This window comes from Octopus sinensis, linkage group LG12, assembly GCF_006345805.1.
Source record: "Octopus sinensis linkage group LG12, ASM634580v1, whole genome shotgun sequence".
NCBI classification, from domain to species: domain Eukaryota; kingdom Metazoa; phylum Mollusca; class Cephalopoda; order Octopoda; family Octopodidae; genus Octopus; species Octopus sinensis.
In genome coordinates this window covers 48,665,820-48,683,499 of record NC_043008.1, presented here as the reverse complement: position 1 = coordinate 48,683,499, position 17,680 = coordinate 48,665,820, and the positions used below count along the sequence as shown (strand labels likewise).

Below are 17,680 nucleotides of genomic sequence, written 5' to 3'. Positions count from 1 at the left end.
TATGTATAATATATGTGCTTATGTATATATAAACAAAAAGCAAGGACTCATAAAAACTTGTGGTAGTCTACATCAGCAAAAATTATACAGTGAAGTTAGTGAGTTTGTATCAATTTTGTATGCAAATAGGAGAAATGAAGGCTCTGGTGTCTTCGGGCTGACCTGTTGTATGAGAGAAATGTTCTCTCTCTCACATACACACACACTCTCTCTCTCTCTCCCTCCCTTACACAAACTCACACATGCAAAAAGACCACTCCAAACCATAAAAATCTTTTCTATAAAAACTAACAAACATATATATATAATATATATTGACTGTGTGGTAAGTAGCTTGCTTACCAACCACATGGTTCCGGGTTCAGTCCCATTGTGTGGCACTTTGGGCAAGTGTCTTCTGCTATAGCCTCAGGCTAACCAAAGCTTTGTGAAAGAAGCCTGTCGTTTATATATGTGTGTGTCTGTGTTTGTCCCCCCCCCCATCATCATTTGACAACCAATGCTGGTGTGTTTATGTCCCCATAACTTAGTGGTTCAGCAAAATAGACCAATAGAATAAATACTAGGTTTATAAAGAATAAGTCCTGGGGTCAGTGTGTTCGATTAAAGGCAGTGCTCCGGCATGGCCACAGTCAAATGACTGAAACGAATCAAAGAATATGGTGCTGCTGCCATGATGATTGCATATATTCATTTGAAGTTGAGGCCGATTCCACCTCTACCCTGGTTTCTTATTTTTCACAGCTGTGAAAAAAAAATGGAAATATGTGTGTGTGTGTGTGTGTGTAAGGTGAGAGGAAAACTGAGTATTTGTGTAAAAATTTACTTTGAAGACAAAGTGTAGTGGTTTGACTGTAATATTGTAGGTATTGGCCAAGCTGGGGTAGAGAGTTCAAATTGACATAAAACTTTAAACTGTTAATGAAGATGTTTGTTGCAGTTTATGAAAATAGACAAATAATAGTTTGGCAATAGCAGTAGTGTGAGTAGTAGTAGTAGTGGTGGTGGTGGTGGCGGCGGTGATGATGATTAATTTGAATGAAGATGTAGCTGTGGATGTTGTTAGGTCAACAGATGAAGCAGCAGGCGAGTGTTGTGGACAGCCTCGTGACTGACACTGGTGGTGTCACATAATGACAAAAACGACCAGCCGGGCCACGTTTAGATTATGGGCAACAGCAACCAGAGAATCACTGGCCCTCCTCTCAAACATCTCCAGATTTTTTGCCAAGTTGTGTTTCATGAGATATATTCCCTCCTGATGTTTGTCTTGTTTACTTTTATCTGCAGATATGGCAGCACTGTGATTGCATGGGTGTCAAAGGCAACGTAGCTAATTACCTGTGTGAAGTGTGTGACCCTCGTTATTATCCGAAGGTAAGATGGTTTCTCTTTCTCATTTGCATATGCTAAGGAGTTGGCAACAAAGTGAAAAGTAGATTGTACGATAGCTTGTGTGGCTGTTGAATGTGGGAGACGTGAATAAGGTGGAAAGAAATGAGGTGACCCTGGTCTGTTAGGTGTGAAATATGAGCTGAAAGAAAAGTTAGGAATCAGGTGTACTGTGCAGGGGGGGGGGAGACTGCTGCACCTGGTACAGACAAGCAAGGGTAGAGAAGGGACAACTGATCAGAATAGGAAGGAAGAGATGAGCAAAAGAGTTGGAAATTGATGTGAGGGGATAAGAAGAGAAAGACAACCATGCCCTGGCCAAGTGAGGCAAAACCTGGGGAAATGGTTGTGAAAGGGTGGGGTGTTTATGTTAAGAGTGCAGCGGGGACATTAAAAAATGTTTGTATCAGTAATATGGTGGCTTATCTCCATTCACGTGTAGAACGAGTGGGGTGTGTGTGTATATATCTGAGTGAGAGATGGAGTGTGAGTGCAGAGTCAATGATGGAATTAAAGAAGTTATGTTGTGGAGTAAAGTGGGTTCTGCTGCTGCTGTATCTGGCCAAATCTCATTCTCTGTGAGTAAAGGTTAACGATGCTGAAGTGCAAGGATGAGGGTTAGTGTTCACAGGTCGGGGGTCAAAGAGTGGGGAGGGTATTGTGGTGACATAGATATCTGTTGGTATGTGCTCATCAGAGAATACTGTTGCGATGTTCACAGAAGCAGTTCTTTAAAACAGCACCAGGTGTCACCTATGTGTTGTAAATCTCAAAGTTTGGTGACGGTGCCACATATAAAGCACCCTGTACCCTATGTTGAGTGGCTGGTGTTAGGAAGGGCATGCAGCTGTAGAAACCATGCCAAAACGGACAATGGAACCTGGTGTGGCTCTCCAGCCTTGCCAGCTCCTGTCTTACTATCCAACAGATGTTAAATGATGAGGATGATGAGAGATATAACTGATGATCTGGAGGAAGTTTTAATGTAAAATAATGTGTGTGTGTGTGTGTGGTGCATGTAGGTAGAGAAGGGAGATGTTTACTTGTTGCTTTATGGATTTTGTTGTAATGTTTGTAGGAAATTCTGATGGTACCTCAGCCAAGTGATGCTGCATCTGGCAACACTTATTATATGACACTGATGCGTGATGAGATGCAAATCCATGTTGGTGATTGTGCCTATGTGATGAGAGATAATCTGCTGAAGAGAAGTTCGGATGGAACACCCGTGCGGACATCTTATCGTCTCCTGTCCAACATCAGTCCAGATAAGTTGGATATTTTCAGAGTAGAACGGCTGTGGAAAAATGCAAAGTAAGTGAACTTTGGCAAATATCGTTGTTAATTGGAGACGTTCATTCATATTTGTCTTGAATAAATGGAATTTCACTGTTGACAATTGTTTGAAACCGTCCAATATAAAAAGGTCTTGTGAAAACTGGATGTAAATACGATCAAACACTTTGTTAGGGATGTTAAAAACTGTTAAATGATTTATTATTATTATTGTTATAATTAATCATGATTGTTATAATTAATCATCATTGTTCGACCGCGGTCGAGACAATGGAATTTACTATGTTACGCCAGACTTCACGATCCATCAGAGCATTATGGAGGTCCTGTCGCTGGATGCCTGTATCCCTGGAGATTACATCAGGGTAGGAGACTGCGCCCTCTGGTATCGCGAGCAGATGGCTTCCAGAGGAGAAGATTAGAAATTACGAAAGTCCTGTTAATTAAATTATTAAAAAACTTAATTGACATCATGCTGAATTTGTAACTTAGCAACACTTTAATTTTTAATTCTTACTTAGCATTTTCTGTGATGGCAATTTGTTCCATAAATGTTTTTATATTTCTTTCTCTTGTTATATAAACATGTGTCCATGTGAAATGCCCACATGAAGATGGTTGTTTCTGTTTGCAGGGATGAAAAGTTTGCCTATGGTCATCATTATGTACGACCACATGAGACATTCCATGAACCTTATCGGAAATTTTTTGCCAATGAGGTAATTATTGTTTTTTTTTATTTCACCATCTTCCAACTGATTCCACAAGAAATTTTATTGCTAATTGGAGACATTCATTCATTTTATCAATGTGGCTGATATCTTTGAGAATGGCATGAAGATCACAGGATCAATCCTAGACCACATAAGTTAATGTTTTGATACCTTCCTGGAGAAGGTAACAAAGAACCCCTTTCAAGTCTACTTGCTAGAAACACTACACTATCTCACCCTCTCAATAACAACACTACATTATTTACGCAGACTTTCTTGAAGCCCTCGTTAACCCCACTACTGTTCAGTGGTGGTAGTAATAGTGATACTACTGCTACTACCAGTTTCTATATTCTGTTGAAGAGATTCTAGACCCGTGGTTCCCAAAAGTAGCCCCCAGGGCCTTATGCGGCCTTCAAGCATCCATCTGGCAGTCCTCAACAGTCTTCCCTCAATAGATATAATAAATTTTTCTCTAATTGACTTATGTTTTACTTTTTGGGGGTGTGGTCCCTTTAAAAAATCCAGGTTTTAGATCTGGCCCCCAGTTATTTAAAAGTTTCAGAATCACTGTTCTGCACAGTAAAGTATTTTTGGGATTTGGGGGAAGATTTTATGTTGGAGCTGATGGTTGGTATTTCTTTTGCAGCAGAAATCACACTCAACACTACCATTGCCATTTTTGTAGTTTCCATTTCTTTCCTCTCTCTCTTTCCCCCCCCCCCTCAAGTATTTTCTTATCCTGATCTTTCATTTGTAACCCCTAAACATTAGACAGAAGAAAGTTTCAGCCAATATTAGCATGTTGTCTACTAAAAGCTGGCACTAATGACCACCACATACTGAACCCATTTTTATCGGTGATGTCCAATCATTATTTGACCATTCTGTTAACCTTCCACTGTTATCCAACTTTTACAGGTTTTCCGAATACCATTGTACGACATAATTCCATTAGAAGCCATTATTGGAACTTGTTGTGTGCTTGACCTCAACACTTTCTGTAAAGGACGGCCAAAAGGACTGAAAGAACAAGATGTATATATTTGCGAAAGCAGAGTAGATAAAACTGCACATCATTTCTCGAAAATATCACGCACAAGGTAAACATCTTGACCATTTTTTTTTTTTATATGTTCTTCTCTTGTATTTTTGTTTTAGGACTCTTCTGTTTTGTTGGCGAATGCCATAATTTGGGGGGGTTGTCCAGTGTCCACCTGCTGTCCAGTTATGCACACTCATAGTCAGAGATGTCACTCTTCATTGCAATGGCCCAATACATTGAACAGTGAATAGATACTTTGGTGTTCAGTATAGAGAGAAAGCAAGGGAAGATAAATGGTGGAACATTGCAGGAAGTGTCTATCACGCACACACGCACACAGCAACTTTTGTATTGTTGATACCATATTAAAAAAACCATCTCTTGTAACTTGTTAATACGTTATAAACCACAAATTTCCCATTTTGTCGAACAATAAGATGGCCATCCAACTGAAGGAAAAAAAAAACCAATCCTAACCTGATGACGTTGAATGATGGTGTATTTTAGTGAAGCTAACTAAAATGGGGTCTGCATGTTGTACTGTCTGCTCTTGCCTGCCATGTGGGAAGTGTGTTTTGCACATAAGGTAGATAGGAGCAGAGGTTTCATGCTGTACTCTGTGGCATCTCTGGAAGGGAGGCTGGAATCTGCCTGGATTCAGATACATTGGAAATGAAGAAACAAAGAAAGATCAAACCCACTCCATAAACTGTTCAGACTTAATTGTCTCTGACCCAGCTGATCTAATTAGCATTGTTGTTGGTTGTAATTAACACGGTTATTAGTGTAAAGGAGGTGTTACTGTTGTTGATAGCAAGGGGTTTCTTTCTGTCTAAAAATACAGACTGTAAGAGAGACGATCAAGAGTCAAACGCCACATGGTAGCAGCAAGTCATGGAACACTGAGTGTGGAACATGTGCAGAGGTTGGAGAAGATGAGTGGAATAAGTTTTGTTGTACAAGATTATTAAATTGTGTGAAAAATCAAGTGCTTAGAGGAGGTGGGTGACAACGAAGGTGGTGGCAGTGTTGCTGTTGTTGTCATTCCTGTCACTGTACATAGTTTTGATTGAGGCAGATTTCAAAGTTAACAGAGAGTTCTCTTTGACAGTGTTGTCAGTAAATGTCTGCCTGTTATTAATTAATATTCAGAGGTGAACTTTAAACTTCAGCTTCTGCAATCCACAAACAACAAAAAAAAAAGACCAAGTCAGAATTCAGTTGGGCTAAATTCTAATAAAAGGCTTTGTTGATTTCAACCCAGCAAACTAACCGGTCCTTAGTGTTCCTGCTGGTGCAAACACTTTGCCCATCGGCTACTCTTAGTTTCATTGTAGTCTTTCGCTATATTTACCCCATCTTCTAGACACTACATCCACCACCCTACATTTCTCACTCTATCAACTACCAATATGGTTCCTAGAGTTGTTAACTATCATTTCCTTTACTGTCGGTATGTTTCCAATAGAACTATCTCAAGCAGAAATTGCTTTCCCAAGTGAACTCTCTTATCAGCCTGGTCAAAGGGCCAATATTGTTTCAGCCACTGCTTCTTACTCTCTTAATGTCTCATCTATTCGATAAGATGTTGCCCTTCAGATTGAAGTTCCTCTGCTCACTCTCACCTACTTTAGAGTACCTCAAACTTTGATTATGTCACTGAAAATCTTTTCTTCTGTACACAAAAACCTTGCTCTTCTAACTCTCCACATTCCAACACAACACATAAAAACTCACCACTCCTCATTCTGCAGGGATGCTGGCTGTCCTGGCTGCCTCAGACAGTGTTTGCAGATTTATTTACAACAGAAAACTCACTGTTTGTTTGCTCTTGTTAAGCTTGTTATCTCTCTCTCTCTTCCACTGCAAACATTCCTAATACTTTTCTATTTTTCATTGTCTAGATATCCAGTTCTTACGAAATCCTATTGCTTTGATAAATTTGAAAAGCGGTTGTTTCCCAAAAGAACCTACTCAGTAAGTAGAACTGATGCTTTACAGCCTTTTGAGCTTTTTCACTCTCAACCTTGCGTTACGTGCATGCATGTCGTGTGTGTCTGTCTGTGTGTCTTGTGGGAAACAGCTTCTCTTTTAGACATAAATTTTAATTATTTTCATTTAGCCATCATTATGCATATTTAGTATATAACATTAGGAAGAGTATCCAGCCATACAAACCCTACCAAAGCAGACTTTGGAGCTTGGCACTGTCCTCTGGCTCACTGGCTCTTGTCGAGCTATCCAACCCATGCAGCGTGGAGAATAGGCATTAAACGATGATGATGATCAGGATTTATGTCAGATAAACGAGTGCTCAATACATGTTGTAGAGGATATGGGTTTTTTGGGGTTTTTTTATTGAATCTAAAACTCAGAGTTTGTCTCACAATTCAAATTTCATGCCACTGAGATCTGTAGAACTTCAGCTAAGAACAACTGTGCCGCCTGGAGATTGCAATGGTGTGAAACCTGTTGCAAGAGGCATCCTCAGTTTCAATTTAAAAAACAAAAAGTATATATATATATATGTATACACACACTCACATAAATATATTTATTGAGGTCAAATGAAAAACCTGTTTGGCATTAATAATAACCAAGGTCAGTTGAGCTTCTCTTACATCATGTCTCTCTCTCCCTCACACCTCCCCTTTCCCCCTTGTCACTACATCAACCTATTTCTTTACTGCCCACAAGGGGCTACACACAGAGGGGACAAACAAGGACAGACAAACGGATTAAGTCAATTATATCGACCCCGAAAGGATGAAAGGCAAAGTCGACCTTGGTGGAATTTGAACTCGGAACGTAACAGCAGACGAAATACAACTACGCATTTTGCCCAGCGTGCTAACGTTTCTGCCACACTCACCTCCCTCCTGCATTCAGTTGGCCCCTACCTGATCCCAATCATCCTGTTGTAGGTTCACACAGATGTACCCATCTACATTTAGACATTACCTTTACATTGCAAACGCCTCTCCCTCTCGCATCAACGTAGCCTAGCAACGAGCTTATCAAATGTGGTTCTGCTTTGTCCGTTCAGCCTCATGAAGTCCCAGAGACCTACAAACGGCGTGGTCCTGGTGACCGGCACTCCCACTCAAACGACGACCTGCACAACACCAACAACACTAAACAGTGTAACAAGAAGAGTTCAGACTCGGCTGGCAAGTCTTCAGCGGCAGCCACACAGCAGCAGCAGCAGCAGCAGCAGCAGCAACAGCAACAGCAGCAGCAGCCGCAACAGCAGCAGCAGCAGCAGAAGACAGCAGAGACCAATCCTGGGAAGACAGGAGTAGCGACCAGTGATTCGGAGGAGGATTTACCACTGGCCCACGTCAAACAACAGAAGGTAAACACATTCAATTCTGGTTTCCCCCCCCTCTCTCTTCTCTCTCCTTTCTCTCTCTCTCTCCTCCCCTTCTCTGATAAGTAATTATTGCTATTTCATTCATTTGGGAGCTTTATTAGAGATAAATACAATCAGTTGTTTGTGTTTGTGTTTATTATGTTGATAAAGCCAGGTGTGTCTTGTGGCAGCACAGACAAATGCTATTACCAAATACCATTCCAGGTTCACAAAGAAATTAGGGATGGTAGGGTGGGAGGGCATTACTAAAGCAATTTTGGAAACCATTCAAGAGATTTCAGGGGAAGGAAATTGGAGATTATTCCGGAGCAAGGCTATGGAAGACCTTTGGAACAAATTCAGGCTTCAGTTTCTTAAGAATTTTGAGGGATCTGAAGAACTTCTCAAAATTGATTGAAATGAAACAGAGGTGGTCACTGATGTTGCTAATTAGTTGACTGTTTATATTTCTAATTAATTAATTGATTCTATGAATGACATCAATAATCACTTTCAATCTCATGACCAAAGATTCATTAAAGCAGAAACAGAAGTAGAAATAGAGAGAAAAAAAAAGAAATATATGTAAAATGTGATGAAGTTTGTAACAATGAAAATTCTTGTTTCTTTCTCTTGAGCAAGACTCTTTATTTCTATTGCTACAGTTTGCTCAGACAGCAAAAATGAGTTCTACTTGTATTTGAAAGGGTTAGCCTTGTCACATTTGGTGTATCACGCTGGATCACCCTCAGAACTCCGTTAAAGATTCACGCGTCTGTGGAGCACTCAGCCACTTGCATGTTAATTCCACGACCAGGCTGTTCCGTTGGTCGGATCTACTGGAACGGTTGTCACTGCAATCAATGAAGTACCAGTTATAAAAGACTTCCCATCTAGAAACAGTGAAATATTGACCGAAGTAAGAAAAAAAAAAGAAGTCCCTGCCAATCTAAATGAGTCCCACATTTGTGTGAACTTTACGAAGGGAAAATGTTTCCTTCTTCTTGGAGTGATCAAAGACAAAGCTGCACAAAAGAAGACGAATGGCATTCCATTGGTTCTCATTTGTAAAATGGTATATTCCTTATGTAGGTGTGAAAAATTATTGATTAGGGTTATTTTAGAAAAATTTAAATCTCACAATGCCTGGCTGGCGTCCGTGCTGGTGGCATGTAAAAGCACCAACTGATCGTGGCCAATTGCCAGCCTCCCCTGGCACCTGTGCCGGTGGCACGTAAAAAACACCCACTACACTCACGGAGTGGTTGGCGTTAGGAAGGGCATCCAGCTGTAGAAACTCTGCCAGATCAAGACTGGAGCCTGGTGCAGCCTCCATGGCTTCCAGACCCTGGTCGAACCGTCCAACCCATGCTAGCGTGGAAAATGAAGATGATGATAATGATGAACGTGAGATATTCAGCAACAGTACTTTGGAGTAAAGGTTGTTTGGCAACATAACATGGCAGTCCAGGTTTAGGACGAATGTTACTGTAATTTAGCCCCAGGAGAGATCGTCTCCAGCTGGCTATACAATACAGATCATGTCGTGTATAAGGACACAGATTGTGTCATGTAGCCAGAGGGAGATGATGTCTCCTCAGGCAACATTCGTCCTAAACCAGGACTGCCATGTTATGTTGGCAAACAATCTTTACTATAGGGTTATTTTGTTCACAAATATTTCAAAAAGTTTTTACATGACATTATAACATAATTTCTGTGTGTGAATTAATGATCTCCCATTTCATGAGTGGATGTAAGAAAAATCGAGATAGTTTTTTTAAAATAAAATCACCAAACATAAGCATGGCTCTTCAAAAACTAACTTTTGAATAGACATGTTTCAGCCTTATTAAATCTCATCAGCAAAGTTTAGTAAGGCCTTGAAGTGTTGAATATACAAAGTGGGAGGTGGGTGTAGAGTTGGTAATTGTGAAAATAAACAATTGGAAAGAGAGGGGGGAAATGTATCAGTGAACCATTCTGTATATTTAATACCCATAAAGTAGGGGTTTCACATAAATGAGATTAAATTAAGTAATTAGCCATGTAATTATTATTTTTAGATTTTTAAACAAGCCTAGAGGGAAGTTTGTGGGGATAATCTCAATCAAAGTTTTTTTTCTCCTGTGAGCTCCAAATGTTGTTGCATTCACTAAACAAGTCCAGCAGAGAGAATGTTTTTTGAAGTGAACTAAATTATTGTTTATTTGTTTCAGCGTAAACAGAAAAGAGAATATCTTGATAAAATATTGCAAAAACTTTTGGCAAATATCCCTGGCAAACAGAAAGTAGATGTAACATATTTACTGGAAGAAGGAGCGGGAAAACGACCTCGCAAGAAGCCGCAGTTCAACTTCTGAATGTCCCCAAGACTGGCCTTGTTTCTGTCAATGAATTTACTTTGAATGAGGTTTGTGTCCAAAACAGCACCTTGTTTTCTGTGGCAAATGGCTTTTCCACATTTGTCAATAGATCCCTCGTGTCTGCAGTGGTGATCTGCATTTGAAACCAGAATACAGAGTGCAATCTTGCAGAAGGAGAAGAAACAGAGGAAGAAGAAGAAAAAAAAATACATATATATATATATATATATAAATATAATGAAAAGAAAAAGAATTTTTTTTTTTTTCGTTTTGCTCTGCCAACATTTTTGGAAGAGTGGATTGAAAAATGGAAGAAAAAAAAAAGGAAAGTGAAAAATAGAAAAAAAAAGCAGCAAGTGAGCAGCTTAGAGTGATTCTGACTTTTTACTTAACTGTTCGGCTTGTACTGCTGTTGTTGTTGTTGTTTGTTGTTGACAGTTTGTTAATAAATAAGTAAAATCCAAAAATACAGGCAATACACACACACACACCTACACACATATATATATGTGTATATATATATATATATATTCACACACACAGACAGACACACACACACACGCACGCACACACACATACCCTGGGTCTCGTCAAGGAACTGTGTCACACTCACCACCACCACCACCACTACCACCAACCACCACCACCACCACTCACTCACTCACGCATGCTGTAACATCTGACAGCCCGGTGACGAGAGGAGAGGAAAGCTAAGCCTCAGCCAAGCAAACAATCCCCTTTTCTTCTCCTCGTACATCATCATTATCATCATCACCACCACACAGTCCGAATGTGCGAGGAAAAGAAGCCGGGGAGGAGAAACATCCAGTTGAACCGATTCTCTCTCTCCTTGTTAAAAGACACGGCCAAAGTCCAAGCGGAGAGGGGAGATAATTCATTCGCTTCTCTACATCTCGACGTCAAGGGAGGTAATTTAGTTCTCTTGTGAAAAAGAAAAAAAATCTATAAATATATATTAAACACGATTTATGAACAAATTTACATATAAAATTCCGACCCTCCCCCCTCTTTTTTTTTTAATTCGACTACTATTTTGTTGATGTTTTTCATTTGTTTTTGCCATATTTGGTAGTCACGCTATTGTCATTACAGTTTTATTTTTTAACTTTTTTTTTAAGCGAAGGAAGAAAATTGTAATAAAAACGCGAAGAAACTAAAATTATTATTATTATTATTATTAAAATCGAATTGGAAAAGAAGAAAGAAGATATACAAACAAATACACACATACGCCATAACTCAGTTTATCAAAAGTCATGGAAGCAATTTATTGTGTGACACTCATATATATATATATACATATATATATGTATACGTATATATATATATATGTATATGTATATATATATATATGTGTATATATATATATAATATATATATGTATATATATATATTCATACACTCTCATTTATTTGTATATTAGCATCAGTCAATATGTAAATATCTAATGGCTGTTTGTCATGTGTGGAAAACAAAAAAAAAATGAATTAAGATTTTCAACTCAGTATGTAACATTTCCTGTCAACACTCTTCCTCTATACACACTCACTCCTCTTACACACACACACACTCTCTCTCTCCTTCATCACTCTCTCTCTCTTTTTCTCTCTCTGTCTCGCTCTGTTTACCTTCCACTCCAGTCTAAGTCCTCCCCCTGCTCCACCTTTTATTCCAGCCTTAGCAACCAAGAAAGATTCCTATCTGGTTGCTAGTTATAATAATAATAATAACTCTGGTCAGTTTAATCTCATCTGGCGCTACTGAGCAAGACATTGTTAGGTCCACATCTGTATGATAAATTCGATTGTCCATAACTTGATTTCTGAAATAAATGAATGATCAGTATTTCTGGAAACATCTAAACTGCTGTAATTTTCTTCTTTTTTTTGTTTGTATTTGTCACAAATGCTGTTAATATTTGAAAATGTTCTCTAATTCACACAGGCTCGTATGTACATTCTTTTCAGATCACTCCCCCATTTCATGTATGTCTTCTTCCTTCCACCCCTTCGCTTCATTTTTTGCAGTGCCACCTTGAGAACAACCTCACTAATTATCTCTTCACAGCTGCAACCCTATTGCTGTTGCTCACCCCAAAAGAATTTCTACTGCTCTACGACTGTTCTTTACCTGTGAGTTTCGCTGAGGTTCTCTTCCATCTTACCTCTTGCACACATCCCTTGCACTCCACAATTTCTCTAGATCTACTTTGCTGATACTGATGTTGCCATGTAGCTCCCCTACAACAAAAACCTGCTCTGCTCCATCCCCTCCCATCAAGTTTTGTGGGCTTGTAAGCTGTGGCACAAGAAAGGCCTTGGGAAAATATTACCTTGCTTGGAAATAGGTGAGGGTTGGTGACAGGAAGTATATCCTGCCATAGAAGATCTGCCTCAACGAACTCCGCCCAACTGATGCAAGCAGGGAGAAGTGGATGTTGCTGCTTTCACACACACACACACACATGTAGCTTGTTGTTTAGTCTCGATTTTCCCTCCATCCTGCAACTTTATCAGCACAATCTCTTCATCCTCATCGTCGTTGTTGCTGCACCAGGCTCCAATTTGATCTGGCAAAGTTTCTACAACTGGGTGCCCCTCCTAGCGCTAACCACTCTGAGAGTGTAGTGGGTGCTTTTCATGTGCCACCGGCTCAGGCAGTACTGGCATTGACCATGCTTGAATGGTGCTTTTTACGTACCACTGGCACAGGAGCCAGTCAGGCAGCACTGGCAACCATGTTTATCATTTGTCACCAATGCATCCACCTCTCCACTCCCTCCAAATACTAGAAAGCTTACCTTGATTCACTCCCTTGGTAAGTAGCTCAGCATCAACCATACCAGATGCATACATTTTACTACTAATCCCTCACCTCAACTCATATAGTTCCTAGTGGCTGGGGTTAACACCTTCAATGGTGATAATAATAACAATTCTCAATCATTGGTAAATGAGTGAATAACTGACCAAAACTGGAAATATCCAGTCATGTGTGAGCGCTTTCCAGTCATCAACAAGCAATCATATAAACTTCCTTATTTTCCACAGTTGTAGAAGTCAAACAGCACCAAAGTAAATCACTTCTGGAAATCTCTTCCTTTCAGTTTAAAAGGTTTATGGTTGCCAACATACGTATCAGCAAGGTAGATCTAGAGAAATTGTGGAGTGCAAGAGGTAAGATGGAAGAGAACCTCAGCCACACTCACAAGTAAACAACAGTAGAAATTCTTTTGGGGTGAGCAACAGCAATAGGGTCGCTGGAGAGGCATGTTGTTAGCTGAGAAATAAAGCAATTTAGGGAATTAAAAAGTGTGTGAGAGGATTGTTCAGCTTAAACTTGCTATCGGCAACTCAGAAGTGACACTTACCTCTGTATAAGTGCCATAGTTAGAGCTGTCATGTGGTAAGAAGACAATTTCAAGAATCCTGCTGCAGACTCCAATGATACCAACTTCATTCTCACAACAAGCAATTTTACTGGATTAAGACTAAACCATAAGCATTTCTAAAGGTTCCAGGACAACTCATTCCTGGACAATTGATATCTAAGACAACTCATACCTGGTATAAAGTGATAAAGATTTAATTTGTGGGTGGGTGTGTGTGTTCGTGTGATATGTATTTGTGTGTGTCCAGTTATTTTATAGATTTTTCTTTCAAAATTAAGTCTTTATCACTTTATACCTGTTATAAGTTGTCCTAGACGTCAATTGTCCAGGTATGAGTTGTCCTGGCACTATTTCTATGGTGTACCTGGTATAATGATACAAGAGGTGAAGAGAGATGAATATTCTTGGGAGTTGTCATCATCGTTTAACATCCATTTTCCATGCTAGCATGGGTGGGACAGTTCGACCGGGGCTGGGAAGCCAGGAAACTGCACCAGGTCCAATCTGATCTAGCCATATTTCTACAGCTGGATGCCCTTCCTAACGCCAACCACTCCATGAGTGTAGTGGGTGCTTTTTACGTGCCACCAGCACAGGTGCCAGGGGAGGCTGGCAATGGCCACGATTGGGTGGTGCCTTTTATGTGCCACCAGCACGGAAGCCAGTCAAGGCAGCGCTGGCATCGGCCACGTTTGGATGATGCTTTTTACGTGCCACCGGCACAGGTACCCAACTACAATTTCCATTTGATGTTGATGTACTTGACTCAATAGGTCTCCAAGCACAGCAGGTTGCCCTACGATCCAAGGTAAGCACAGCAGGCCGTTCTGCGATCCAAGGTACTTTGGATGGGCTGGGGCTACTATGTAAAACTGGTGCAGAAAACAGCCATGAACTCATGTTATTTGTTGGGTCTTCACAGTCACAGCATATCTCCAGAGGTTTCAGTCTTTCGTCATTGCTTCTGTGAGGCCTAATGTTCGAAGGTCATGCTTGACCACCTCATCCCATGTCTTCCTGGGTTGACCTCTACCCCGGATTCATTCAACTGTGTGGCACTTCTTCACACATCTCTCCTCATCCATCTGTTGCACATGACCATATCAGCGCAAACGTCTCTCTTGCATGCCACATCCAATGCTTCTTATGTCCAGCATTTCTCTCAGGGCGCTTACACTCTGTCAATCACCAGAAATTAAAAACCTGATCACCGACCAATCAGATGGAACGCAAGTCAGATTTTAGTCTCACCAAGGAATGGGATAGACAAATGGTTGTGAATGCTAAATCTCATCTCTGGTGAAGAAGGCACCATCCGACGTAGATTAGTGACATTAGAGTTAAAGTTGGGCAAACTCAGTGATGAAAAAATAATCTGGAGAAGGAAGACATCAAAGCTAAAAGAGGGTTCGTCCAAGTTGGAAGTTCAGAGAGTTTTTAAATGACAGCAGGGTGAAGGGATTACAAGAACTGGGAGTTGTGAAATAACCTGAGTGCTACAAATCAAACCTGTGGCTGATGTGAGATTGCTACCTGATCAAAGATGGTGGTAGAATGATGATATTAAATTGAGGGGTGAATACTAAGAGACAGGCTTCATCATAAAAGGGACGAGGATGTCACTAAGTTGCTAGAAGAGAATCTAGGCATTAAATAGGGAGAAGCATAAAAATTTGCACAGGTTTTGTGATGTGAGGATTTGCAAGACAGTATATGAGAGAAAATTGTCACATTGCTGTGAAGAAGGGCATGGGGGAAAACTAAAGGCACACTTGGGGCCTTACTGTTGATGAAAAGAGCATGGCCAGGTGGGGTGGGGGTATGTGTGATTGTAGTGTGTTGCTGCATTAACTGTTTGTCAGTATATTTCTGGCTGACCCTTCCTAGCAGGGTCCCACTCAGTCTCTGTGAGAGACCTTCTCATCTGCCATAACCACATAGCATGTGGACAACCAACATGAGCCATCAATCTAGCTGGACCCTCAATTAAGAGAACAGGGTCTAACCCAGAAAATCAAGCAAGGTGGCCAAACAGCCTGAGCTGGCACCCACGAATCATAACAAGTAACAGGGTGCATCCCAGTTTCTGAGCAGAGTCTGAAATCTGACAAATGGTAACCTATAATGCAATGAAGCATCATGGTGCCAAAGGAATTCAGGTGGCTTCCGAAGGCCTCAGTGTCCAAACTGTAAAGCAACCAGGAAGTCATGAGTGGTTAATGATCATGGAAAATGAACAGGAGAGATAGGGTCTGCCCTAAGTAGACCCCGTCTCTATGTGGAACAGATCAGATATCTTTTAACAGGTATCACTATGAATTTTTAAAAATATGTAAAATTCTAATTTCTGCTGTTCTCTTTCGTGGAGAGCGTCCAAAAAGAAACATTTTGATGGCTCATTTGTGGAATTTTGATGAATGTTTTAGGAAATATGACAATTTGAAGGGTCAGCAAATTGGTTAAAATCTTGCCTAATTACCCTAAATGAATAATTAACCATATTTGCAATGTTATATCTGTAAAACTGAGGTGATAATCATCTTCAAATTACACAAATTAATACTGGCCATGGTACAGCAGTTGCCTTTTTTTTTTTTTTTTGCAGGTTCTTGGAAAGAAAACGATCTTGTGGCAATTTTTAAGATATTTATGTAAAGCCTATTTTGTAGCAAAGGTCAATTTTGCAGTGTTTTCAGACCATGCTAAATCCAGAAGTACCAGTCACAGGGACATGAGTTTTTTGGCACATTTGTAATAAGTATGAAACTAAATAAAACCTGAGATTTTGGAACATGGCATCATTTCAATAGAATATTAATAGACTATAAAAGATGGTTATAAATTGGATTTTCTCTGTTTTGACGAGGATATTCTCAATTTTTATTTCATCATGGCCTTGGAAATGATGGTAGGAAGCTTCTTATGAAAAAAAATCTGGAAAATTTATGAGTTGAGAGTGTGGTGGGTGCTTTCAGAGTGGCTGGATGCCCTTCCTAACGCCAACCACTCTGAAAGCACCCACTACACTCCCAGAGTGGTTGGCATTAGGAAGGGTATCCAGCTGTAGAAACTCTGCCTGATCAGATTGGAGCCTGGTGCAGCCATCTGGTTCGCCAGTCCTCAGTCAAACCGTCCAACCCATGCCAGCATGGAAAGCGTACGTTAAACGATGATGATGATGAAAGCCGAAAAGGACGTTACGTTAAACGGGGTATTATTGTGCGTGTATATATATATATATATATATATATATATATATATATATAATACTAGCAGTATCGCCCGGCGTTGCTCGGGTTTGTTTTCTTTTCGACCCTTTAGAATTGGAATTTTTGAAAAGTAAAAAATTTTCATTATGTAGTATCTTGTTATTCTCTTTAAGTGAACATTTTTCTGGTTGAAATACACCGAAAAATGGCGACACAGCACTAAAAAAATCGTAAAAGAATAGGGATTTTCATAGAAAAAAAGTGCCTTTTTGGTGTAAATAATTTTTGTTGTTAACATGGTCCGATTTGAATTTTATATTCTACGGAAGGAAGAGCAAGCCTTCTTCTATCATACTGTCAATTTTGGTCAACTTGCGCCGCAGGGTCTTGGAGGAGATAGTGTTAGTTGAAGGCTACCAAACCTGCCATATACCCCGAAAGGATGTAATCGACTTAATCCGTTTGTCTGTCCTTGTTTGTCCCCTCTGTGTGTAGCCCCTTGTGGGTAGTAAAGAAATAAATGAACGTCGTTATAGTTTACCGATTGCGATACAAAATTTAATTGACAGAAACACAACTTAAATTGTACCAGTTTTTAAAATATCAAAACTATCGATTAATTTGGCAGCAGTTGTTTCGGTAAAAGAGTTCCAGTTCCGTTTCGATTTACGTCGTCGACGAATTAAGATAAGAAGTGAGATTAAATTAAAACCTAAACATATATATACATATATATATATATATATATATGTGTGTGTGTGTGTGTGGCTGTAATAATGATAATTAATATTGAGATACGTTGATGTAAGGAAGGTTGAGAGGTGGTCATGGAGGGAGATTCCAGTTAATTGCAGTGTCTAAGTCCACCAAAACCCGTTTCCTTCTTGTTCCTGCG

General features: G+C 39.9%; 1 protein-coding gene across 5 annotated transcripts in view; it reads left to right on the top strand.

Moving 5' to 3' along the window:
- Positions 1-12,048, top strand: part of LOC115217847 — a 132,287-nt gene extending 120,239 nt beyond the window's left edge. For 3 of the 5 annotated variants that reach the window (XM_029787545.2, XM_029787544.2, XM_029787542.2), the window contains exons 17-23: positions 1,291-1,377; positions 2,471-2,706; positions 3,323-3,407; positions 4,323-4,504; positions 6,351-6,423; positions 7,493-7,801; positions 10,018-12,048. In XM_029787545.2, the coding sequence (XP_029643405.1) occupies positions 1,291-1,377; positions 2,471-2,706; positions 3,323-3,407; positions 4,323-4,504; positions 6,351-6,423; positions 7,493-7,801; positions 10,018-10,161 (1,116 nt within the window). In that variant the 3' untranslated portion in view covers positions 10,162-12,048. Of the gene's footprint in view, positions 1-1,290; positions 1,378-2,470; positions 2,707-3,322; positions 3,408-4,322; positions 4,505-6,350; positions 6,424-7,492; positions 7,802-10,017 lie in introns of those variants that run through there. The other 2 variants (XM_029787543.2, XM_036507907.1) reach the window with 2 other exon arrangements.
- The last annotated feature ends 5,632 nt before the right edge of the window (positions 12,049-17,680 follow it).